The following is a 26,589-nucleotide window of genomic DNA, read 5'->3' as shown; positions in this document are numbered from 1 at the left end:
CTTGAACTGCTCTCCAGTCTACATACAGGGCTCACTTCATCCACCTCAGAAATGCAGCCACCTCTGGGGTAGAGCACGGCAACTGTTTAATAGGATAAGGAGTCAAGAATACCATATCCACTCTGAAGTGGAATTCAGGGACGCAGAAAGTAATTTGGGGTTGAAATGTAGCCAGGACATGAGCTAACACCTTTAGTCTTGCAAAGGGTGATGGGAAATGCTGAGGGGCCCCAGCCAGCCAGAACCTCAGTTTCACACCTCAGGTGAAAAGAACTCTGCTGTCTAACGCCATGCAGGGCACTGAGTGACCCTGAGCAAAGAGCCCCTTCTCCTCTACTGAGCCATCCTGCAGCATGGTACCGTGTAGCACAGTGCCGGCACGGGGCGGGGAACACCACCTATTGAATCACCACCAACAATTCTGCAGCATAGCCTCGTGAGCCAATGTGTTCCTTGTACATCTCCCAGCTAAGTCTCAAACAGCCCAACCCTGCTCAGCTAACGAGATGTGACCACTCCCAGACGTATCATGGCTTCAGGTGTACCACGAGCAGCACCCAGAGTGGGGAGTGAGGTCCATCAAGGGGTGGACAGCCCCTCCTGTTCCCCCCTCACTGCAGAGGCTGGTGTGTCCCCTTCAAGACCCTGTCATCTCCTTGATGGGGGATGTGTGGCTGCCCTCCAACCCGCATTTGGAAGTGAATAGGCCCCCTGCGGCTTAGAGCTGTGCCTGCTTTGTGGACCAGACGTGAACCCTGAGGGCAATCGCTCTAGGAGGTTTGAGTATAGATGCCATGGCAGTTGCTGCTCTGCGTTGCTGGCGAACACGTGTTAAACTGGCAGTGTGCTGGTAAATGTCAGGCTGGTGCTGAGGTCACCCAAAGAGCTAGGCCAAGGGAGTTTGGCCAAATCTGCAGGGATAGTTTGTTAACGAATGGGTGGTGGAGTCCCAGCTCCACCTTCTCCCAGCGGTACTGGTGTCACTCCAGAGAGACTTCAGGGTCCTGATCTGATGTCCCCAAAGCAGAAGGCACGTGCCACTGGGCTAGGCTGGCTCTTTACAGGCGACTTTTTCTCCAGTGACCAGGGGTGGATTGCATGAGAGCAGTAATTCGACACTCCCACCAGCTGGCATGCAAGCAAGCAGTTTATGTAACTAACTTGAACTGAACCGCACGCCACAGAGTAGAGAATCACACTCCGCACACTCACTGTTGGAAGACCTCCGGATACAGCAGCTGAGAGGAAGCAAAGCTGAGATCTAGGGAACAAAGAGGTAATGATTCCTTCGGGGTTTTGCTCCTGGGTCTGGGACATGGGGAGAGTGTATGGATTGCAAAGATTTGCCATTCTCTGCAGCTCAGCTTTGGGGAGAAGATGGCTATTTTATAGAGTGATTCATTTCAGTGTTTAAAAATGTTAACTGAAGGAAAACCAAGAGAGCGTTGATGAGCACCCAGTAAATAGCTACAATAGGTGAAAATACAGATTGATTTATCTGTTCATCTGAAATTATTCTGTCTCAGACGTTTCTTTGGCGGCAGTGGGTGCTCCTGAATAGTATTTAACAAGGACAGACTAGCATTTTGTCTAGTGTAGTTTGTTTGTACATTTAAAACAGCTGATGGAAATACAGTTCTTTAGCTTGTGGTTAATGTGGAAATCCAGGTCCCACGGAGTCCTTTGGGAGCAGCACAGACAGAGACACTTTTGCATCTTGTTTCACTGTACTTTGAGAGGAAAGGGTGGCTCTTTGTTATTTCCTTTGTCTTAATGCCTGGGACATTCAGATATTGCTTGAAGCGAACAAGGAGCTCGACCCCTGATCATTTAAGTTATGAGATCTGGGGTTGTAGCTGGGCTCCTGGCTCTTTTCTTTCTGGTTGATTCTAGGGCTTTGTGTGAAAGAACATTAATGCTCCTATCTGAGTTTTCCCCAAAGGGAACCCCTCCCCACTGCCTCTGGCTTATCTCAGACGTCTCCCCTCTCCTATTCTCAGCCCTTTGACTAGCCCATGTCAGAATGCCAAACCTGAAAAATGTACCCTGGAATAAAGACTTTGGGTTGTGTACACACAGATGTACAAGTCCTGGTTGAATTTACAAATTGAGTTAAACCAAGGCAAACCCCTGTGTGGACACTTTATATTGGTTTAAAACTGGTTAGCTTGCTCTTGTAACTGATCTAAGCCTGGTTTAAATCAGTTGACATGTCCACACACGGAGCTGCACCTATTTAACTAAATCGGTTTAAAATCATGTCTTTGGTGCAACCGTGCTGGTCTACACTAGAAAATTAGATCAACCCAGCTACTTTGCTTGAGGGTGTGAAAAATCCACTTCCCTGCGAGATATAACTAAGCCGCCCTTAAACCCCAAGTAGACAGCATTAGATCTTCCGTCAGCCCCGCCACCACCCCTAGGGGAGGTGGTTTAGTGCAGAGACAGGCGAATCCCTGCAGCCGCTGTCGTAAGTGTCTCCACTGAAGCGCTACAGCAGTGTAGCTGCAGCGCTGTAGCTTTGTCCCTGTCGTGTTTTAGCCTGTGTATGTTAAGGCGAAGCTAGCTCGAGAGGACTTGTTGGTAATATAAGTTACCTTTGTTATCAAACAATCATTAACGCTCCAGGAAACTCAGAGGAAAAGAGAAACTTGCAAAGTGCTCAACCACCTGAATGGCTGTGAACTCAGGACTCTGGTGACGTCACGCTGGTTCTCCAGTTCTTACATGGTCTTCGGGACAGATAAGCTCTGTATTTCGAATGTGGCAAGCAGCTCTTCCCCTTCCACCGGATCAGTTCAACGGAGGAGACCAGACTCACATTAGTGACTTTCTAAGAGAAAAAAACAAAACAAAGCAGAATTTTGACATTACTTAAACAAAACCCTCACCCCAGCCTTTCAGGCCTTCTTTATCCATCACAAAGAAACACAAGCAGGGCACAAGTCCAACCATCTCTTAATTCCTTTGCAGGTTGCCTTTGAAGCCAGTTTCTGCTTCCCTCAGTCACCTCTTCCCTTCGGCTTACAGGGACTGCGGGGTGAGTAGGTGAGCCAAGGGGATGAGAAATACGGGCAGAGCGTTGAGGGATTTCTACGCGTTCTTGGAAAGCCAAGCTCCCTCGCAGCTCACCCATCAACTGTCCTACACCAAGCCTCAGCCCAGGGGCTAGTGCGGGACACTTGGTGGCTAAATTGGCTGGCTGGTCAGTCCCTTGTGATCAGCTTCCTGCAAGAGCATGTAACATTTACCCCAATCCTCAATAGAGCCCCCACTGCATCATGGGATATTACTCTCAGAGGAAATTGTCCAAGACACCTATCTACCACTTGAAAAAATCTCCCTGCTCCTCACTTGGCTGATAAAGCTGATCTGAAGGGTTTATTTATTATATAGCTTATTCCCCTTCCTTGATGGGAAGAGCTGTATTGCTATAAAGTACCTATTTAGTGATATACTGGCATATGCATGGGGGGGGGGTTGTGTTACTTTAACTGTACCAGTATAGTTATATTGGTACCTCTTGTGCGTGTAGACAAGCCCCGAGTGACTGATCTGCCCTATTCGAAGTTTCACAAGTATAAGGTGGCTTAATTTGTAACCTACTGGTGAGTGTGTGCTTTGCTACATGTCACCTCCATGCCAATCTGCGAGGGTCTGAATTGTCACAGGCCCAGCGACAGTGCTTTCTAGCTGTAGCAGTGCGTGTTTTTAGCTGGTTCAGTCCCCTGTTGTAGGCCAGGATGGCAGCCGTCACACTCACCCCAAATCCCTACCTGTGGCTGTGACTTTCCACCTCACTCAGACACTCCTCTTGCTAATCTAAGCTTCCCAAACACGTACAGGTCCGGTTCTTCACACTTGCCATGTGTGTTGTTCTGGATGATAGTGAAGCCTGGATCTGAGCTTCAGAGCTGGGGTGGTTTTTTGTTTGGTTTTTTTTTTAAGATTCAAAATTGTTTTTCTTCTTACAAAAAACTTTTATTTTCTGCCCTTTTTCTAATGTTTCCCACCCAGTCAATTCCAACAGATGGGAGCTGTGGAGCACCCTGACCTTCCTCCAGTGGAGTTCAGCCTCTGTAACAAAGACATGAGGTCAGGCACAGCCAATCACAGCATCCTATCCATCGGGGAGGAAGAAGGAGCAGGCAATTTCCTGCGTTCTATCCCAACACGAGAATCCCTTCAGTGCCCTAGGGGCTCTGTCGTGAGCTTCCATGACATCCAGTACACCATCAAACAGTCCCATGGGCCCCTCTGCAAACGGACAACGGTGGAGAAGAAGATTCTCCACAATGTGTGGTAAGTTCATGCATCCCAAAATCTCTTTTGGAGAAAGGAGAGGAGTGAAATTTGTTAGAGGGGAAAGGCATCATCTCCTGCAGAAGCCTCCTTTATGCCACTGAGGACTAGGGACAAGGAAGGGAACATGGTTACTGCTTTCAAATTGGCGTGAGGGAGGATGTTTCACTTTTTTATTCATAATTTTTCTAAAACTTCCCACCCCATGGAATGTGTTTGGATCCAAAGTCAGGCCCCGGTTCTGCCAGGGGCTCCCCGGAGGCAGATCCCCATTTGCAAATAACTGTTTCCCTTCTCTTCCAGTGGCATTATGAAGTCGGGTTTGAATGCTATCCTGGGACCAACAGGGAGCGGCAAATCCTCGTGAGTATTTCTTTGGTTTCCTCCAATGGAGAATGAACAGTCCTAGGTGGAAACTCAACTCATTGGGTGCTGGAGGAGAATAGATGGAAAAATCTAAGGCCCTGGAAAGGCACCTTCGTGATTTAGGAACATAGGTCTGGAAGGAACCTGCTGGATCAAGTCCCCTGCTGTCACAGGCAGCCACGTCACATCATCCCAGCCATGAATTTATCAAGCTCTGTTTTAAAACTAGTTAGGTTGTTTGCCCCACTACTCCAGTTCAAAGGCTGTTCCAGAATCTTGCCCCTCCGATAGTTAGAAATCTTCTGCTAATTTCCAGCCCAAATTTATTCATGGCCGGTGTATACACATTGCATGGGCTTCAACTGAGAGTGTAGTTTCACGCAGGGGTTCTCAACCATTTCCATACTGCAGCCACTCTGGACCCCCCTCCCATGTAGTCTCCTGTTTACCAGGGTGATTGTGACTCCCTGTTTTCTATCAGGTTACAACCCCCAGGTTGAGAACCCATGGTCTAGTCCAGTGTTTCCCAAACTTGGGACACCGCTTGTGCAGGGAAAGCCCCTGGCGGGCTGGCCGGTTTGTTTACCTGCAGCGTCTGCAGGTTCGGCTGATCACCACTCCCACCGGCCACGGTTCGCTGTGCCCGGCCAATGGGGGCTGCGATCGGCCGAACCTGCGGACACGGCAGGTAAACAAACCGGTCCGGCCCTCCAGGGGCTTTCCCTGAACAAGCAGCGTCCCTAGTTTGGGAAACACTGGTCTAGTTCTTAGAGAAGAGGCAGGACTCTGGGATTCTATTCCCAGCTCTGGGAGGGAGCAGAGTCTGACCCCAGGGTTTTGTTCATGGTTCTGTGACTGATTTGCTCCATAACCTTGAGCAAATGATTTCCCTTGTTCTCCCCATCTGTAGCATGGGGAATGATAATACTTTCCTGTATCACAGGGGTGCAGAGGGGCTGCAGCAATGTTTGTAAAGTGATTGGAGATCCCTGGGTGAAAGATGCTAGGGAAGTACAAAGTAGGCTACTTCCATTTCAAAGTTGGATCTGTTGACTTGCTCTTGTGTGGGAGGAAAAGAGTCTTGCATTGCCACGCTCTCACCACCACGGTGGTCAATGTAAGAGTGACAATGATGGGCAAAGTAGCTCATGGAAGATCATTGCAATGCAGGGCCTAGAGCAGGGTCATCACCCAGGAAGATCAGAGTGGGGGGTGAGATGGTCTCTTACAGCCTTCGTTGAACTCCTCCCAGCAGGGTGGAGTGATTTAAATCAAAGCCAGTTAAATCCATGATTGAAATAATGATTTAAATCACCACGTGGCAAGCCTCAATTTAAATCAGCAATTTTCATCAACCTTTCCATTTGTACTTCAGTTATTTTCTAAAGAAAGGTGCCTTCTCATTTGTTGAAATAGCTATTAAAATATGTTGATTTACCACTAAAGAGAGCTTTTACACTAGATTTGGTGCATCTTTTTGCAGCCTACAAGGGTACACTACAACTATATACATTTATTTAAGCAATTATAGAGCAGAATGTTTTCAGATTCTTATTAATTGTACATTTTAGTATGTTAGAAAAAGGTGAATGATATCTTGCTTATTTATTAGATAATTAATGTTTTGCTCATGATTTGTGTCAAGCTGCAACTAGAATTTAATTAAACACACAAAACAGAATATTTATGTCATATTTAAATGCTTTATGAGATTATAAGATGTTTAGGCCTTAACATATTTTGCATTAAATTCAGATTTCATTGAAACAGATGTATATTTTAAAATACTTATTACAATTTAAATAAAACCAAAAAAATCTGATTTAAATAATATTTGATATCTAAATTTTTTTCAAAAAAGCATCCATTTGTATTCACCCAGGATAGGACAAAATCCTATCTGCATAAGGCTATGTCTGCATTACAGAGCCTACGTCGGCATAGGCCTGTCAGCGTAGATACAGCAAACACCAACAGAACGAGTTTTCCTCCGATGTAGGAACATTGTTAGCTACATTGACAGAAGTACTTTTCTGTATACATCTGCATCTATACTGGCGGTTTTGTTGCTATTCACCGACATACCTATACCAATATAAATTCTAAGTGTAGACCAAACCTAAGAGTTCACTTTGGTAATAGTGTTTTATTCACCTCTTTTTGTATGTGTGTGTGTATATATATATATACACACACATATATATAGTTGCTCCTCATTTACAATGGATAGGAAACTTAGACAGCACATTTCTGAGTTATAAAAAATTAGCTTGAGTTTGGCTGTTAACAGAAAGACTCATTCCTTGTCTCCACCGGGATTAAAGCCACTGCTTAGAGTGGGGTGAATAACAGAATTCTCAGTTGACTTGTCATTCCAAAAAATATTGGTTTTGGCTGAACAGAAAATGATGTTTGACGTTTTTGGTGAATCAAAAAGTCAAAAAATATTGGTTTCAGGTCCAACAGAATATCATGTTTGACCCACATCTAAAATTTTTTTTCAGTTTCGAGCATTTTTTTTATTGTTTTCAATTTTTAAAAAAATAAAAGAGGAAAAGTTCAAAAGGACAAGTTATTTGCAATTTAAAAAATGGAACCGTTTCACTCTGAAAATGTTGAAATGAAATGGTTAGACTTTCAGAATATTTTTGTGGTTTGGGGTTTTTTTACACACAATGCAGTGAAATCAACAGGAATTCCTGAAAAATTTTGCTGTCATCAAATCTTTGCGTTTTTCACCAGAAAAACGTTTTGGCTGCAAACTACCACCCAGCTCTACCAGTGTTGTGGCTGCTCCAGGACAATCTCCTAGCTGTAGGCACAATTTATACGAGTGCAACATGATGTGCACCTGTGAATTGCACCTACAGTAAGAGTTTGTACCAATGGCTAAAATCCCAGTGCAGTTGAGGCCTGAACCTAATGCCTCTTGCACTGCTTGTAGCTGAGATCAGTCAGTTCACAGCATGCTCTCAGCAAATTACAGTGCAGGCCCAACAGAAATGCAAAGCCTTAGTAATTATCCCTAATCGCGAAATGATTTTCCCAATGAAAATAAGAGTAGTTATGGAGGAACCTAAGGACTGTTGCTTGTCTTTAGTCTCCTAGATGTGCTGGCTGCTAGAAAGGACCCTGCTGGCCTGTCTGGGCAAGTATTCGTAGATGGCTTCCCGCAACCTCCGAATTTCAAGTGTATCTCAGGATATGTCGTGCAGGTCAGTGTCTGTTTCTGTTCTCTCTGCCTCCTGGCTGGGAGAAGCTGAGGAGCAGAGATATTGGTCATCAAGAGTGGTCAAGGTGTGAAGTCTTTGTAAAGGGGGTTGCATGAGAATGGAAAAGTGGCATCCAGACTCCTACATGGTCACATGGTTCTTTAACCAAGGTGATGGCCCACAGGCAGAGACATCTCAAGCAGGGCCCTTCAGATGCAGGTGGGTGGTTGTCATCAGATGTTTTACTATATCTAGTCCTTGCTAAAGCTGGGAAGCAACAAGAGCTCTAAGGATTTTCTTCAGACTCTGGTCAGCCTCACTCCTACCACGTTACAGGCAGGAAGTGCCAGTTGAATCGTGGAACGAGATTGAAATGGTGGACTCAGCTCATTCCAGAGTAGCAATGACAACCTAGAATTCAGGTAGCTGGGAGAGGCAAAGAGAACATACCTGAACTTGGCAACTAAAGCAGCAGCTGAAAACAGAGGTTGAATTGATGTTGGCTTTCAATCCTCCAGCTGATGTCAAGTCCCAGGATCCAAACATTCCCCCGTAGCTCTTAGAAAGTGTGAAGGATTTTGATTTTTCCCATAAGAATTCCCAGTTTAGGAATCCTTGCTTTCCAGTTTCCAACCCACCGGCTATCTATAAAGCAACCAAAGCAAAATGCAAAGTGACCTGCATATGGGGAAAATTATTGGGCTGTGCCCCCCCTTTTTTCTGCTTTGTAGGTGGATGAAGGGCGTCAGCGGGTTAAAGATATCTGCTCCTCTCCTGCCTTGGAACCATATTAATTATCCACAGAGTCAGCACTTTGGCTGATGTACCTAAGCATTGTCTATGGAACTCTGCTGATTTCCATCAGCTGAAGGTCTGGCTTGCAAGCCTTAAATAGTAATTTCAATGCTATGAAGCTGCACAGATATGTGCAAATTTGACAGGTTTAATCTGATCGAAGTGCCCAGGACTGTGTTGAACAGTTGCGTTTTGAGAGCACTGGGGTGGTGCTTCCTGACCAGGTGCTACAGAAGAATGTCGGATGGAAGCACTGGTGATGCTGAAGTCAGTGGCAAACCCCCCATTTATGTCATTGGGCCAGGATTCCACCCACAGTTTTGGTGCTTTGTGGGGTTGAGTATGACTTGCAGCTGGAGCCAATAGGTGTTAAAAGTGTTTCGCTGGCTCAGTCTCATATTGGGGGCCTTGGCTCCTCCGAGGGGCTGCTTTTCAACCTATCGAGACTGAGTACTTGCAACTTCAGCTGGAGTTCTCAGTGCTCAGCACCTCTGGGAGTCAGGCCCACAGTAACTTACATGACAAATGACCTCCCAGTGCAAAGCTGCATAGCCTGCATTTCCAGCACTACAGCAGCCTTTGTGGGAAGCAGTGTTGCCTAGTGGATAGCGCATCGGGCTAGGGGACAAGAGACCTGGGTTCTGTTTACTGACCTGCTGTGTGAGTCCCTTCCCCATCTCTGTAGCCCTTTGTGTGCCTTGTCTATTCAGATTGCAAGCTGTCTGGGGCAATGGCTGACCCTCACTGTGTGTATGTACAGCTCCTGGCACAATGGGCCCTGATCCCTGCTGGGGTCGCTCGCTGCTACAGAAAGGCAAATAACAAGGTGCCTGGGACTGAGCTGAAATGTCCTTGGCTTTTCAGCAGTGAATTTGCATTGTTTTCAGGATGACGTGGTTATGGGCACGTTGACTGTGAGGGAGAATCTACTCTTCTCTGCGGCCCTGCGCCTCCCCAGCTCCATCAGCTTTAAAGAAAAGGAAGAGCGGGTCATCCAGATAATCACTGAGCTGGGGCTCAGCAAAGTAGCTGATGCTAAGGCGAGTACCTGCCGGGAGGAGGGGTCAGGGGGAGAACCTGCTTCAGAATCCTAACTTCTCACCCATATAGTGGGGATGGGCACTGTACCATGGTAGGAATGCAGGGCTATTCTGCTGAGCTGCCCTGCGCTCAGGGGCTACACCCAGCACAGAGATGTAGAGTTACTTTTGCTGGCTCACTCTGATGTTGGTTCAGCTGCATCCCATTAGCTCCAAGCCAGAGATATAAAAGAGTTTGTGTCTCTCTCTAAGGCTGAGAAAACTAGGGTAGGAGGGATCCTGCAGAGAAGACAGTAGGAACAGCTGAGCCATGAAGGCAGTTTTAGGTTTTGTTGAGCTCCAGGAAGTGGGGCAGCTTGGACCATGTCCAGTGTGCATGTGCTATGTAGGAACAGGGGAAGAACTCTGCCTACAGCCCCCCAGATCACAGGGCTCTCTCCTTTGCCAGCCACTTCCTGGCTTTGCGGTACAATGTGAGAAAGTCGGGGTCATGATGCTAAAACTCATGAGGGATCAGAAGGGCCCCAGGTGGCAATCTCAGCTGAGGTGTCGTCATTGTCCCCTCTGGACTACTCAGGCCCTTATGCCATGCCCATCACTGTGGTAGCTGAGCACTCAACCGCACAGTGGAAAAGGCTATGGGGCCCATCCCACAATGGGGTGAATCCATCCTTGCCCCATCTCTGGTTCCCTGGGAGCTGCCGGTGCTCAGAATCTCTGAAAATCAGGCTGCCTTTAGCCAGCAGCACAACTTGTGTTTGAAATATTTGCTCTTGTGTATGATCTCCACACTGCCGCTATGGTGTCCCCTGAGGACAGGATCCAGCAAGCACGGCTTGGCCTAGCGCTTGCAGACATGGCTAGTCCCCTGGGAGTTAATGGGACTGCTTGCCAGAGGTGAGAGTAACTTAAAGGACTTACCGGTATGCCAGAGTCCTGAGCAGGGGGGCTGGGCCTTTAAATCCCCAGGCCCTTTAAATTGCCACCTGAGCCCTGCTGCCGGAGCACTGGTGTAGCAGCAACAGTCCGGGGCTCCAGCGGTGATTTAAAGGAACTGGGGCTCCCAGCTGCTGCTACCGCAACTGAGTCCCGGGCCCTTTAAATCGCTGACAGAGCCCCAGGGGCTCCCGGCTGCCGCCGCTACCCCAGGGCTCTGGCAGCGGGGCTTGGGTGGCGATTTAAAGGGCCCAGGGCTCCAGCCACTGCCGGGAGCCCCAGCCCTTTAAATCACCAGCCTGGGGAAGCCAGTATGGTTGGCGGTGTACCAGCTCTTGCCGGTATACCGTACCGGACCATACTGGCTTACTTTCACCTCTGCTGCTTGCCATGGCAACCCTGGTGCTCCACAGCAAAGCCAGGTACCAAACACAAAACTCTTTGCTGTAGGTAGGAACAGAACTAATCCGAGGGGTGTCAGGCGGGGAGCGGAAGAGAACCAACATCGGCATGGAGCTCATCACGGAGCCCCCAGTCCTGTTCCTGGACGAACCCACCACTGGCCTGGATGCTAGCACAGCCAACGCGGTGCTCATCCTCCTAAAAAGGTAGGAGCTGCAGGGGTTTATTATCTAACACCAATGCTTCTGTGCTCATCTAAACCCTTGGCTTCCTAGTCTTAGTGCTGGTGAAAGAGGCTGGCCTGGCAGTCTCTTTCTCAGGGCCTGATCCAAAGCCCATTGACTTCTTCAGAGCTCTGAGCTGAAGCCCAGTGAACAGCCACAGTATGGACAGTCCCGTTGCCAGCTTCCCACTGCAACCAATGCACCCCAGCTCTGTCCCGAAGAGGTCACCTCTGGAGCAGGGAGGATTTGAGAGCTCAGTCCTCATGGTCTAGTCACTTTTTGGCTGTCACTCAGAGCGACTAGAGCTGTCCAATGGTGGATTTTTCAGTTTTGCTGGCAATTCCAAGAAGTAACAATAGCAAAATTTGTTTTGGGTTGAACCAAAAATTAAACTTTTCAAAAATTTTCAGCAAATGGAAGACTCAAAAAATCCCAAATCCTCTTGGGTTGAATGAGCCACTTTGTCTTGACAAAATCGAAAAGTTTAATTTTAGTTTTCACCAGTTTGTGTTTTAATAAAACGAAAGGAAATTTTGAAACAAAAGAAATCACTTCAAACCAAAAAATCGAAATATTTTGTTTCACAACTGTCAAAGAATTCCGGTTTAAAAATTATGTGTGTATATATATATATATATATATATATATATATATATATATTAGGTCTTTGGACCAAAACAATCTAGTGAAATGGACATAAAATGTTTTGATGCCGCCAAATCTGCAGTTTTGGACCAAAAAAGTTTTGTACAAAACGTTTTGCCCAGACTTCCTCCCTACGTTAGGAAAATGGGCCATGGCTGATAACAGGTTTCCTCTGGTCTCTCGTAACTGAGGCTGTAGATGGACTGACTGCTGGGTGTAGATAGGGCCAAATTGTCCATAACAACCATTCCAGAAAGGCTGCTGAATCTCTCATTCCACCAGAGATGGCTCCCTCCCTCTCAGGCTTGCAGCTTGTTGGCTGGGCATTGTAGGGGAAGCTTTCCCAGCTGCTGCCCATGCTATATCTGTTCTGAGGGCAAAAGCCTTCAGGGCTGTCAGTTTGGCACTTTCTTCAACACTATGTTCACCCAGTGAAAGGGCTTTCAGCAAACTTAGTTCAAAGGAAAACTAGGTAATAGTGGTCTGGGTAGACTAGGCTAAAACAGTAGCTAAGAGAAATGACCGTGAATGACCAGATCCTCTTGCCCTCTCTTCTGAAATATGTATATAAGAACGGCCATACTGGGTCAGACCAAAGGTCCATCTAGCCTAGTATCCTGTCGTCCAACAGTGGCCAATGCCAGATTGCTTCAGAGGCAATGAACAGAGCAGGTAATCATCAAGTGACCCATCCCCTGTTGCTCATTCCCAGCTTCTGGCAAACAATGGGCACAGTTGAGATTTGTACTCTTTGCTCCTATCCTAGGCTTTCAAGAAGAGGTCGGACCATCATTTTCTCTATCCACCAGCCCCGCTATTCCATTTTCAAGCTCTTTGACAGCCTGACGTTGTTGGCTTTGGGAAAGGTGCTATATCATGGTCCAGCAAAGCAAGCCCTGAACTATTTTAGTTCTATCGGTAAGTCTGCAGTGCAAATGCAATAATGCTAATCCCTATTATATTTAAGTGCTTACGTCTCAAAACACGGCAAGAGATAAGGTAACAAATTATTTTAATTGCTTAGTGTCTGATCCTTAATAGCAATGGATCAGCTCCAGCTACGTTTAGCCCATTGCTGCATTTTCTAGACACAAAAAGCAGCCCCATGTTTCCAGTCTGAATGAGTTTTATGTAGATTAATAAAAGCAAAAAAACAAAAGTAAGGTCTCCATGAGAGCTCAGGGTATATCCCCTTGTGGGCTCATTGTATCCAATCTGCCTCGCAAAATGATGGCCGACAGCAGGCTCCCAGACACTTAGAAGCTCAGTAAACAAATGACAAGGTCACTACAGTTAGGTGGCTATGTGCATCCCAGGCAGGGTTATCTCAATGGGTCTCACGCTGAGGTCTTTGGACCACTGGGGATCTGGGTGCAGGGTCCGCAGGTCTGAAGGCTGCTGAGAAGGTGGGGAGACTGGCAGGGAAGATCATGTTCAAGAGGGTATTTCTTACAAAGGGTGAAAAGCACTGTGGTTGGTGCCTATGTAACCCACACATCTCCTGGGTGTGGTGTTCTGTCCCATCTATTGGCACCAAGATCACTTGGAGAGAGAGAGATTAATGAGTCTGCTCTACAAGCTTAGCTAAGGGCCATGTGGCTTTTAGCTCATGCAGTAGAGGCTCATGCATTTAGCTCCAGAGGTCCCAGGTTCGATACCCACACACCGACGACCAGGGTCTGTCGGTGTTACACCTACACCTGTGTTAGCAGGGTAATGACTACACAGTGGGAACCCTGCTTCTGTGGATAATGGAGAGTGTTTTGTGGACTCCTGGGTTCTATTCCTCTCTCTGTCACTGTGCTGTAACCTTACGTTCTGCCCTGTCACTCTTCCTCCCTCCGTGCTCAGGAGCACACTTCATTGTGTGGGTGCACAGCTCTCTGGCCAGTGAGTGGCAGGGGACAGATGACCAGTGTTGTTGTGTCTCCTCAGCCCCTCAGTTCCCTTCTCACCCGCCCACTCACTTGCCACAGGCACCGCTGGCCGAGCAGCCCTGCTCTCCTGACCTGTGGCCAGAGTCCCCAGCAGAGCAGAGGTGACATGGAGGGGCCTTATTGCTCCACAGGCCAAGTAGGTACCATGACAGTCTAGCTCTGCAGAGCACTGGAGATACCTTGAGCTTGATTTTCAGAAAGGCCGAGCACCCACATCTCAGTTCAAGGCAGAGGGAGCTGCAGGCATAGTTAGTTCCAAGGTGTCTCTAGTTAAACACCCAAAACCAATGCAGACTTGTCAAAATTGTGGACTTAACCTATGGATATGCCTCAGTTTCCCCACCTGTAAAACAAGGGGTAATCCTCCCTCCCAGCAGCGGTGCTGTGGTTAGTCAGTGCTTCCAAAGCACCCCAAGAGGCTTGTGTGAAAGAGGCTGGGGGAGGGTGGAGTGTTCTTATAACTGGTCATTACCAAGCAGTGTTCTGTCTAAAACATGAATGTGTTCTGCTTGTTATCATTACAGGGTTTCAATGCGAGCCCTTCAACAACCCGGCTGACTTCTTCCTCGACGTGATAAACGGTGACTCCACCGCCGTGGCCGCAAGCAGAGGTGATCAGAGTAGCCTGGACAATGGAGGGACTGGAGGAGGTGAGCCAGTGAATGAGACAGCAGGCCTTGGCCAGATTGCAGGGGAAGTTGCAGGCAGTGAGGGTAGATTTTTGTTTTGTTGTTTTCTCCTAGTGAATGGGCATTTTGTTGTATTTTCCTACTCGTACTTTGCCCTCACATATAGCACCTTTCAGCAGGAGCCTTCAGGCTCTCAAAATGCTTTGAAAAGGTGCCTTTGTGCTGTCAACCCTCTTTTACAGTGGGCAAAAATTGAGGCATGGAGTTGTGGGAAGTGACTTGCCCGTGGTCACCCAGATAACTGGTAGCAGAGGCAAACTAAAACTCAAGCCCAAGCAGAATTCTGACCCTGAAAAGGGAGCAGTGCCACAGACTCCCTGAAATTCATTAGAGATGTTGGTAATTGCTGTTGGTTTTATGTGGCAGGTGCTCAGATAGTATGGTGATGGGCAGCAGTGTAAAACTCTGAGACAGCCAGATAGCTGGGAGCAGGACCCAGACATCCTGATTCCTAATCCTGTGCTCTGACCACTAGAAAACAGTGCTTGTCCTTCAAGGAAGCAACATACACAAAGCAGCCAGCATTGATTTATGATCAAACACTGTCTTTTTCTGTAGCCGTGTATGCATATGCAGCGTGCGGCACTGTGTAGTACAACAGGTCTGTTGTATGGCCAGACAGCGAAAGCCCTGTTGCACAGAATCTCTCTGTAGAGGGTGCACACTCACGCTCCTCCACCCATTGAAGAAGGTGCCGGCCACCTTTAAAGCAGTTGGGTAGCTAGAGTGCTGTCACTTGGGCCCAGATTCTCAAAGGGATTTAGGCTCCTAACACCTACTGATTCATTACATTGAGAGTTAGGCACCTAAATCCCTTTGAAGACCTGGGCCCTGGTCTGCAATGCCAGCCAGCAGTCTCTTTAGTGGGCTCCATGAATAAGGAACCTGGAGCAAACCCAATGGGAAGCTCCAACATTGACTCCAAATCCTGGTCAGCTAAAGATTTCACAGGTTCCTCATGATCAGGGGTTGCATTAGTGAGATCCCACTGAGCCAGCGGTACTGGGTTTAAGATGGGAGACTGGACCAGTCATGCTGAGTCCTGTCTTGGGCGCTTTACTCTAGGGGTAATCGGTGACGAAGAGCAGAATGCGGACAGGAGCGTAGTGGAAACTCTGCACCAGCAGTATCTGAACTCCAGCCAGTATCGGGACACAAGAGAAGAGCTGAAGAAAGTGGAGCTCAGCCAGCAGAATGAGCAGGGGAAGTCAAGGCGCGTGAATGAGGTCACATATGCAAATGGCTTCTTCACCCAGCTCTACTGGGTGTCCAAGCGTGCCATCAAAAACCTCATCAGAAACCCCCAGGCGTCTGTGGCACAGGTGAGACACTGCTGCTGAGCAGGACCACTCCAGTCTCACTCTGCAGTGGTCCTATCAGGCTCCTTGCTGTGGTATCGCCGTCCCCGCTAGATCACTTGTTTGAATCCAGCCCTGGTCAGCAGGGGCAAGAAATCGTGACTGCCTGATGGCTGGCTGGTGACCTATGTGAAACTCCAGGTCTTTAGTAGACATCGCAGCAGACCCCCTGGCTGGCTGGCTGAGCTGAATGGCAGGTAAACGCCAGCAGTCAATGACAGTGCCTCTGGAGCAAGGCAGAAACAGGGGAGGAACTGGGACTCCTTGCGGTGTCTCCTAAGCACAATGTCTTTGCTCCATACAGATTACACAGCCCTGAATGACAGGGACTGTAATTAAAAGCACTATTTAACCCTAAACAAATGAGCAGCAAGCAGGATTCAGCACAGGGAGACAGTGGGCTGAGTTCTTCTCAGAACACTCCTGTGACCCCGTAGCCATCTCTAGCCCACATGTCCATCAAGAAACAGAATTTCACATGGGCCACTGAATGACTTTTGCTCCCTGCTGACCAGGACTGGAGTCCAATCAGTGATCTTAAAGCAGAGGACTCCAAATCCCATTATGTCAATCGATATTTATAAAGCACCTGTCAAAATAGGGCTGGAATTTTCCAGAAACCTAAGGGAACTAGGCACCCTTCTTAGACAATGGGCACTCAACCAACTTAGGCACCATTAAAGATCCGAACCTTAGTTCTGTACAAGTACAGTGACAGTGGCAGGGAAATGGTCAGTTCTCCATCCCACTGGGGATGTAGTCACTGCCTTGAATTTTGAGTGTGATATTAATTCTCTGCCCTGTTTAGGGTTAATGTTACTTTGGAGCACATGATTCTGTTTCTTTGGGGAGGGGTGTGGCCAAGGCTTTTACGCTTGTCCTGGGGATAACTGATGGGAATTGGCCCAGTATCTTTGTACCCAAACACTGGCCGAAAACGTCAGAGACAAATGTGAATTTTGGGCCCTGTACGTGGCTCTAATGACTTGTGTTTTATCCGATGACTCCTCCCTATTCTTCCCTTTGCACAATTCCTTTTTCTTTGCACCTCTAGATTGCAGTGACCATCATCCTAGCCCTGATTGTGGGGGCCATCTTTTTCAGAGTAAAACTAGACCAAAGTGGCATTCAGAATCGGTAAGGCTTGAAGTAGGGTCAATCTCTGCTACATTTCAGCAGCAGGGAGGCATCGGGTCCCTGGGCTACATTCAGATCCAGGAGGGGTGAACAGGGTTTGACATCCTAGCTTTTGGTGCCCGAGGTCAGGCATTACTGTAGTTCCTGAAGCAGCAGCTGTGCCATTAGCCCCAGGAGTATTCCCACATGGAATATGAAGGAAACAAGAAGAGACAGGCACAGCCACAGGTGGTATCAGTTACATATCTGATATCTCCTATACGCAATGTTGGTCCAATAACATATATTACATACCCACCTTGTCTCTCTGATACCTCCTGTGTCAGGGAACTGTACTGTATTGGCAGGGGAATGCCTTGATGATATAATAGGCTTCTGGAGTCTCTAGCGCTATGATCCTGGATAAGGTTTCTGGTACTGGAGAATTTGGCCTGTGCCTTGGTCTTCAACTATTTTGATTTGTATTCCAGGGTTGGATCCTTGTTTTTTATAACCACAAACCAGTGCTTTTCCAGTGTATCAGCGATCGAGCTGTTTATAAAGGACAAGAAATTGTTTGTGTAAGTAGCAGCCCTCCCACAACAATTTCTTTATCAGAATTTAGGACGGAGGGTGGGAATTTTGACAGACTACCTGAAACGAGTTTCACCTGCCAGGACCTGACTTTGAGGCATTGCTTCTTCTCTGCAACCTCTGTTGCTATCAAAGATCATGCCACTGAAATAGGGACCCTGGGATGTTTTAGGAACCTGGGATGGTACAGAGGGAACATAGAGCCCAAGCTAAGTGGAGGGGGGACAGAATTCGGAGAAGCTGCACAGGAGTGCTCAAGAGGTAGAGATAAGACAACCCATAATCAGGGGCACCAGAATGGAGGGCCCAAGGCCCTCATACTTTTTGACCAGGCCTGGCCCACTGCCCCTGCTCTTCCCCCTGAGGCCCTGCCTCCTAGGCAAGCCAGGAGCTGGAGCGTGGCCCAGGTAAGAGCAGTCCTGGGGAGTCGCAGACCCTCCACCTGCTGAGGGGGAGGGGGGCAAGAGCAGCCCCTGGCCTGCGTCCCCACCCTCTGGGCCCCAGGGCAGGTGGATGGTCCACAGCCCCCCACAGCTGCCCACGTGACTCTTACAATGGCCAGGCTGCAGCTCTTCAGCCCCTGAGGCTCTGCCCCCAGGCCAGGCTGGAAGCTGGAGCTGGATCGGAGTAAGAGCCGCACAGGCAGCTATGGGAATCCACGGACCCTCCACCTGCCCCGGACATGGGCCAGAAGCTGCTCTCGGGCCCCTCCACTCTGGGCAGGCGGAGGAGCGCAGGCTCCCCAGGCAGGCTCTGGCTTCCAGCTTGGCCAGGGGACAGGGCCCCGGGGGAAAGAGGGAGCTGGGCCTTGTGCCCCCCCCCCGACTTTTAGGCAGAATCCATCACCCCTGCCCATAATGGCTTAGCATTGAGGCCCAGCCCTGTAAGGACACCAGAACTGTGAGCCTGGTGATCCCACATACATAGATAGGAAATAGGCCTCAAAGAATAGCTTCCACATCAGTGGGCATCAGATCCTTGGCCCCTGCGAAGTCCCCTTTGCATCACAGCAGTAATGCAAATGTGGTTTAAAGCTGCCCCTAAAGGAATCTCTCTCTGAAATGCAACTGTAACGCACTGGAAAGTGTATGTTACAGGTCCCCTTCTGTGCCTATCCACACAGGATATGAGTTGTTACAGCCCTCAGCTACAGCGCCTTGGGTCAAGCTGTAGTAACTCCTACTTTTAGCTCTGAAGCTCACTTGATCAATCCCTGCTGTGTTGACAAGATGACAGCTGTCACATAACTACCTCTTAAAAGAGTATGCAGTGCCTCCATAGGGTGCTGGCATGATAGCCTCTGGAGACTGGATGCATCTGCCTCTTCCCCACTACAGCCTCAGCAGCAGCACTGCCAGCTTCCCTCAGGTTGATTTCTGCCAGCGCTGTGCCCTAGAAAGCACTCTAGGGATGAGGGCCTGTCAGAGTTCAGCCTCCACAGCTTAATCATTGCTTGGCCTGTCTACAAAAACTGCCAGCGCAGGCTCCTGTTAGTGCTAGTGGTGACCGGGGCAGCTTGGCCCTGGTAATTGACCTGAGACCAGCTCATTTCACCTGGTCCAGCAAACAGCAAATGACTTGTGGTTACGACCTGGGCTGGATTTGAGTCAGTGGCCTAGAAGTGAGTCCCAATTTTTGAGCCTTCCACTTCCGCTTGGAAACAGATTTTCAGAGTTAGCCAGGGAAACTTTCAAATCAATCCTCTTCCAGTGAGAACCAGCCTTTGGCCTTCCACCTGTGCAATGTTCAGGACCATTCCCTTTGGGGGTGGGGGGCTTTTTCAGCATAGTAAGGCTTTAGACTGCTATAGTGCCTTCCACTCAGGGATCTCAAAACCCTTTACAGAGCATAAGTAAGCTCTTATGACAGCCCTGTAGGGGCAGATCAGTATCGTCCCCCCCCCAAACTTTATGGATTGGGAAACTGAGGCACAGAGCAGGTAAGCAACTTACCCAAGGTTGGATAGTGAGTCAGTGGCAGAGCTAAGAATAGAACCCAGTTATCCTGACATTACAGATGTCTTTTTAATAAATAACAGATAGACATTGCTCATTGTAGTTCTCATCCATATTGATAACCTCTAAACATGTACAATAATCTGTGTTCCTGTCTTCACAGCCATCAGTATACCAGTGGGTACTACCGAGTGTCCGCATACTTCTTTGCCTTGTTGATTGGAGACCTTTTGCCCATGAGAACTGTTCCAGTCATTCTCTTTTCATGCATAAGTTACTGGATGATTGGTAAAGAATTGATACGTTCACTTAACCGCCCTTCCTCCCCTGCTTTGTTCTTGCAGAAACACCTTCGATGTCTTGAATCTGAGTCGTCCATGCTTAATTTCTACAGCTAAGCCACACAAATGTTTTTTTAAAAAGGGGGAGGTAGTGCCTCCAGTGTCCCTGCACAGACTGAACTGTGCGAGTGTTTGGAGGCTGTTAAATGCAGTCTGATGTACAGAAACAAATTCATGGGGTGAAATCTAGCTGGAAGTCATGCTAGAAAAGGGCCAGCCGGCAGCAGGAATGCAGGGTGAAGCTGGCTACCGACTCCCAGTAAACTTACTTTTCAGTTTTCATCTCCTGAATTCTTGGCCATCTGGCTTCTGCTTCATTGCAGCCAACTCTAAACCCTGTTGCTCCTCACCTAAGCAATGTCTTGCTACCATGGACAGGGATCCAAGAGCAGCTGCCCAGGTTTTGTAACCCAGCCATTCACCGGACCTGTCTGTCTCTTGCTGTTTTGACAGGCTATCAGGCAGTAGCAGGACGGTTCTTTTTCTTCATACTGACGCTGGTGCTAGTGTCCTACACAGCCACGGCCATGTCTCTGGCTATCAGTGCTGGGATGAATGTAGTGGCCATTGCCAATCTGCTTATCACTCTTTGCTTTGTCTTCATGCTTGTGAGTATTGTGTGCGTGGCTGGGGGGAGAGGGGGTTGCATGGAAGGCAGATGTGGATGGATTGAGCACTAATGGAAGTGAGGGATTACTAGGGGTGGGGAAGCTCTGACAGTCTTGGCCCTTGCCCGTACACAGTGCACCTCAGTCCTGACCTCCAGCACCCCCTGTCACTGCAGTCCGAGATCACACATACAACTCTACCAATGCATGTTACTTCTGCCTTGCAGCTCCCACACAGCTATTCCAGTCCTAGACTTCCACCTAATGCTGCCAAATGCCCATAGGCCTCAGCACTGACCTGCAGTACCCCTTGCCCACGTTGTCAGGCCCAACATAGCTCTGCCTGTGAACCACTCTCCTACTGCACCCTCTGCTATTCCCATCCTGTCCTGCATCCAGTGTACCGCATCCTAACCTGCTGCTGCACCTTTAGTTATTCTAGTCCTGGTCTACAATGCACCTTAACCCTGACCTGCAATGCTCCCTGCTTGTCTAGTCCCAAGCACACCATACCAGTGCAATTCTGCTGACCCACAACTTCACCTGCTATTCCAGTTCTGGCCCATCAAATAGCCCTACCAGTGCACACAGTCAATAGCCTTCCTTCTGGCAAAGAAAGCTGCCGAGGCTCATGGCTCTGTGACGTGAGCATGTCCGTAACGAGGATTGGGCTGAGAGAACCGGGCTCCTTTTGCTGCTTGCCAGGGGCCATATTCACCAGTGGCATTAGTGGGTGCAGCTCCTCCAAAGCCTGCAAAGGCAAGCCTGCTTCCACCAAAATTCTGTGTCTCAAATAGAAGTAAATGTTTTCATGATTTCTTTAACAACCTCAGTCAAGGAAGTTTAAAAACAAACCCCTTTTCCCTGCACTGCAGGCAGCCTGGACAAACAGTATCGTGCCAGGTCATGGGGAAAAGACCTTGAAATAAGCTGTAAAGGGATGTATTTTGTTGTGCTGAATGCTGCACGTAGTCTGAGGAATGGGGATGTTCACCCCCCCATTTATGCTTTGGCTCTGGTTTGCTTTTGGCTTTCGCCATTAACTTGTTTCTTCCTTGAATACATTTCTTCAAGGCTTGGGTGAGTTTAAGATGGGGGTGATGGGTTTTTAACTCCTGTAGTTCTACAGGTACAGCCTGAAGAGTGGGTGCAGTTTGATTGGCATACAGGTGCCGTTTTCCCAGGTGGGAAGGGGAATAACCAGTATAAGGCACACTTATACCAGTACACGTGCATCCACCCTAGGGGGTGCAGTGTTTCTTGAACTGTACTGGTATAGTTAAAGTGACGCAACTCTTGTGTTGCCAAGACCTAAAAGTATATGGATCTGTGTCAGTGCGTGAACGCATGACAGCCTCTTTCCTTCTGTCATTTCAGCTCTTTTCTGGCCTGTTGGTGAACCTTCCTTCTGTCATGGGATGGCTGAACTGGCTCAAATACTTCAGCATCCCCAGATACGGCCTCACAGTGAGTAGAAAATGTTATTCTGAAATCAATAAGGTGCTCAGGGTGTCACCTTCTGGAGAGTTTTTTAAGGTGAATAAAATTATTTTGAAAGTAATTGCTTGGGACTCTTTTTAAAATAATTTTATGAGTTAATATATTCTCATGAAAGGTGTTGGGTTGGAAGCTCTAGGGAATGAACTCCTCTACTGAGCCACAAAATAGGTACCTCCTGGGCTGCAGCAAGGCAAATCACCCTATCCTGCCACCCACCCATGGGCTTAGCCCCTAGCCTGGAGAGACCATCTCTATAGGTGAGAGGGCAGTTCAGTAGTCCATGGCTTGATAGCAGAGATTGCCAGCGCAGTGACCACTGTGTGGTGGCACTATATGTGATGTGGACATCTATCTATGTTGTTTGTATGGCGCCCATTACCACAGTGTCTGAGCACCTCACCATCTTTAATGAATTTTCCATGGGAGGCAGGGCAGTGGTACCATCCCATGCTAGTGCCCTAGTCACCACACCATCTTTTCTTCCACCAGGACCAAGCTGGGACACCCAGCCCTGTTCACGTAGAACCTCAGACACCTTCTCAGAAAGCAACAGCTAAGGTTTTCAAAGGCAATGAGTGATCTTTGGCCCCTCAGTTTGGGTACTTAACATGAGACACCTGAAGGGAGCCTGACTTTCAGAGGGCGGGTGCCCAGCACTTTGTGGTATCTCACATCAGGTACCCAGAATCACTAGCCACCCTTCAAAATCTTGGCCGTTCCAGCTGAACATTACCTATTTAAATTGGATTTGAACTAGCGAGCCGAGCTGAGAAGCAAACTCTGCATGTTTGCCAGGCGTAATTAGCCACAGGGAAGAGAAACACCCAATAGCTTTTCACCCAAAACTGAATATCCTTCCTGCATCATCAGGCGTCGCTTAGGGCAATAATAACGCTCTGTCATCCCAGTCTATCATGCTGGTTGCTAGAATGGCTCCCTTGCTTTGTTTCAGTAACTTAACATTTTTTCCCCCCTGAGGATAGGTTTTTTGCCCTGTTGATCAACCCCCAGCCAGAAGGATCAGACATTGCTCTTCTACTGGTCCCTGTCCAACTTAGATGGCTCTATCAGGAGTCGAAATCTCCCACTGGCCTAACTCTCAAGGTCATTGGGACACACAGCACTTCTCACTTCATCAGGGTGCAGCACCTAGGAAATGATTTCACCCAAAGCTGAATGTTTACTCAGCACAGCATCCAATGAAGTGAGCTGTAGCTCACGAAAGCTTATGCTCAAATAAATTGGTTAGTCTCTAAGGTGCCACAAGTACTCCTTTTCTTTTTGCGAATACAGACTAACATGGCTGTTACTCTGAAATCAGCACAGTAGGATGATGTTGCAGTATTTTACTACATCATGATGTCTGCTTTCCTCCACAGGCCCTGCAAGTCAATGAATTTAGAGACCTTTACTTCTGTGGTGAGAAGCCCCAGAATATTACTGCGTCCTCTGGGGATGCAGCTGATTGCTCCCCAAATGCTACACAATTTGGAAAAACGTAAGTCTCTGGCTTACAACAGTTCTTGGGCCTCAGTGGGAATGAGTTTTCTGAGGGTGGAGTTTTTACAGCCATTAGCTTGGGGTCACTATACTGCTCGTGAAAGTAGATGCTCATCAGCCGCTTTCTCAAGGAAGCATCGCAGGACACCCACCTCAGCAGATTTTGGGGGGCTTGTGTCTGAGCAATTTTAGCAAATATACTGTAGTTCAGGGGGGAACTGTAGGCTGCGGGCCTGGAACCCCAGCCTGGGAAGGACGAACAACAACACATCCAAACGAACTTTGCCTATCTGAAATTTAGTTTTGGTAGCCTGCCATGGGTTATCTTTATAAAGAATATTTTTTTAAAAAATCCTCACGTTTTCCCATAATGGGGTATATCAACAACAAAAGAGAGGCTGTGGAGTTGTCATGAGAGGTTAAAAAGTTCCCATCTGATATGGTTTAGGAAGAATGAAATCATCCCCGGTATGATGCAGAAGCACAGGCTGTATGACCTCATGGTAGGACACTTCAACCCAAATGAGTCAGAGTATAAAAAGATAAGGTACCAGCTTAAACTGTTTTAACCCTGGATACAGTGAGATGTGACGGTTAAAGGGTCACTGTGCTGACATATTAGGTATTGCTGGTACTCTGAAGCCAATAAAGGAGCCAAAGTGGTCTAGAGGATAGGAAAAGTGGGAGTCAGAAGACCTGGGGTTGTATCCCAGCTCTGCTACTGACCCACTGTGTGATTTTGGATAAGCCTCAGTGTCTCTGTTTGGGGAGAAAATGTCTCTGCAGAACAGAAATAACAGTAGCCACCTTCGCAAAGCACTTGGAGATCTCTGGCAGAACATGCTAAGTATCACTATTAACGTCTGTCCCATGTCCCCCTGCAGGTGTTATGGTGAAACATATCTGTTAAGCCAAGGGATTGCATCTACCAACTGGGCCATGTGGGAAAACATAGTGGCTCTGGGCTGCATGGCTACCATCTTCCTCCTGATAGCCTATGGGAAACTTCGATTCATGAGGAAGTTCACCTAGCCTCACCCATTACATTACTCTGTGATTTACCTCAGGACTTGAAACTGCAAAGTTTGTCAGGCCCACTGAAGACCAATGAAAGATTCAGTGGGCATCGGCTCAAGCCCGATGTTTCTTGCACTTGACAAGTGGCCACATTTTGCACATCTATTATGTGATCATATGAGTAACATTTTTTACCTTGTCTATTGTTGAATTGCTGGCTATTTTATTTGTAAGGAATTGTTAGAAAATCATATTCTCTTACACACTTCTGTAAAGGTGTACTCTAATTTATATAACTTCATTATTCTGTGGCCACTGTCTGCAGTATCTCAGGAAAACATATTTAAACATATAAATTAATGTGAACCAGATTTCATTTTGGCAATAACCTTTATTCTGCCTATCACGGGTATATAATGACTGTTTTTCTGCACTGGTATCGGGTTTTTACTAGTGCCTATTGGATCACAAAAGAGGCCTGTTCTATGAGGCGCTTCAAGGTTTAAGACTAGAAAACATTTTAAATTGCCTTGCTTTGCAAACTGGGCATGGTGCAGATTTTATCTCTAGTAGCATCATAACGTCAGAAGCTTTCCCCATACCAAAATCAGCTCTCCAACCACAAGGTAAAGAAGAAAGATCAGCTATGTAGGACCTGCCAAACCCAAACAGGCTCATGGTCAACTAGTGTGGTCTTTCTCAAGCAGTGGGTCTCAACCTCACAGGGGCGCAGAGTGTGCTGTGGAATTTAACATTGCAGAATTGAAATTTTTCAACAATAAACAAATATTATGCCTAATTCTATACATACAGTGAATGGCTGCAACCAGTAAGTCATGTACAGCGAAGGTCACCATAGCAGCACTAAAGATTCTGCAGTTATTTCTTATTCTCAGTACAGGGAAAGAGTACAAAATCTGATACCTCTATGTGATATGTTGGTGAATGTTTATTTTATAGAGGGAACCGCAGTCTGAGTGTATCTTCACGCACCGTTAAGTTAACTCCTCTTAAGTGAGCCTAGCTCCACTGGAGCAGACGTGCGGCCAAACAACACTTGAGCAGCACAGCATGATTAGGTTGGCAGCACAGAAAAGCTGCATTACTAGCTCCAATGCCCGCAGCAATGGAGCTTCAACCCACCCCCTGGGCCAAGCTAGCTTGAGTATAAAACACCACTTCACTTGATCTACAGACTTTTGTGTGTGGGCTTGACTCAGGATAAAGGCAACACTGGAGTTACAGCTCGAGCTAGCGCTGCAGCAAAGACAACCCTTACTGGCCTGAAGATAAGCATGTGCAAGTCATATGTGGCAGGCAGAGAGCACTTATCAAGATCACAGTTGAGCCCAGCCATGCTATCACCACAAAACATGTGTGCTTCTGTTTTTCACTATCAGATAAGGAAGGGCCCCTGCTAGATCTGAAATCACAATTCCTGGCTTTTCACTTCCTCAGCAGCTTTGAATTGTTGGTACAAATGTTGGTGTTGACTAGGTCAGTTTAAATAACTAAACAATGTTGTCTGATACTTAGAATTGTTTGTGATTAGTCTTCTTGTTTTTAAAGTAATTATTAAAACATTTTTAAATGTGGTGTTTGCTGGAAAAAGACACTTTTTGGTATTACATGGCCATTAATTAACATATCCATAGCTATTTATATTACTGTCTGGCCCTGAGATCAGTAATTGTGCTAGGTGTTGTACAGACATATTAAGAAAGTCTCAATAACCAGGTAGAAAAAGGGCAGCAGAGCCTGCTTAGTAATGGTTATAAATTGGTTAGTCTCTAAGGTGCCACAAGTACTCCTTTTCTTTTTGCGAATACAGACTAACACGGCTGCTACTCTGAAACATCACCAGGTGTCACATCAACTCCGACTCTATCGAAGCTGGGCATTAGGGCACCACCAGGCTCTGTTGCAGTAGCGATCTTTGAAGGAACACAGCCAGCAGTGTGGTTCCCTCAGCAGCGTGAGGTGGAGCTTTCTTCAGGGTGAGCCCCATAGGGAATGGAAATAAAGCTTTTGGTCATTTTAAAATGATCTGAG

General features: G+C 47.5%; 1 protein-coding gene across 4 annotated transcripts; it reads left to right on the top strand.

Annotated features, from left to right (window-relative positions):
• Positions 1-1,166: 1,166 nt before the first annotated feature.
• LOC144267557 (broad substrate specificity ATP-binding cassette transporter ABCG2-like) lies at positions 1,167-26,133 on the top strand. 4 transcript variants are annotated; one of them, XM_077821618.1, is made up of 17 exons: positions 1,167-1,276; positions 2,974-3,040; positions 4,018-4,302; positions 4,606-4,665; positions 7,769-7,883; positions 9,563-9,715; positions 11,102-11,259; positions 12,689-12,840; positions 14,384-14,509; positions 15,614-15,870; positions 16,961-17,043; positions 17,514-17,603; positions 19,735-19,859; positions 20,366-20,520; positions 21,898-21,987; positions 23,400-23,518; positions 24,405-26,133. In XM_077821618.1, exons 3-17 carry the CDS (start codon positions 4,031-4,033, stop codon positions 24,550-24,552), a joined length of 2,103 nt encoding a protein of 700 aa, XP_077677744.1. In that variant the 5' UTR covers positions 1,167-1,276; positions 2,974-3,040; positions 4,018-4,030; the 3' UTR covers positions 24,553-26,133. The 4 variants fall into 4 exon arrangements, 3 of the variants coding, with proteins under 3 accessions (XP_077677744.1, XP_077677743.1, XP_077677745.1); XM_077821617.1 differs by having other exon boundaries at positions 2,974-3,048; XR_013346627.1 differs by lacking the exon at positions 20,366-20,520 and having other exon boundaries at positions 2,974-3,048; positions 24,405-24,542.
• The last annotated feature ends 456 nt before the right edge of the window (positions 26,134-26,589 follow it).

This window comes from Eretmochelys imbricata, chromosome 7 (assembly GCF_965152235.1).
Source record: "Eretmochelys imbricata isolate rEreImb1 chromosome 7, rEreImb1.hap1, whole genome shotgun sequence".
Classification (NCBI taxonomy): Eukaryota; Metazoa; Chordata; order Testudines; family Cheloniidae; genus Eretmochelys; species Eretmochelys imbricata.
The sequence above is the reverse complement of the archived record's forward strand: the minus strand, read 5'-3'. Positions and strand labels throughout refer to the sequence as shown.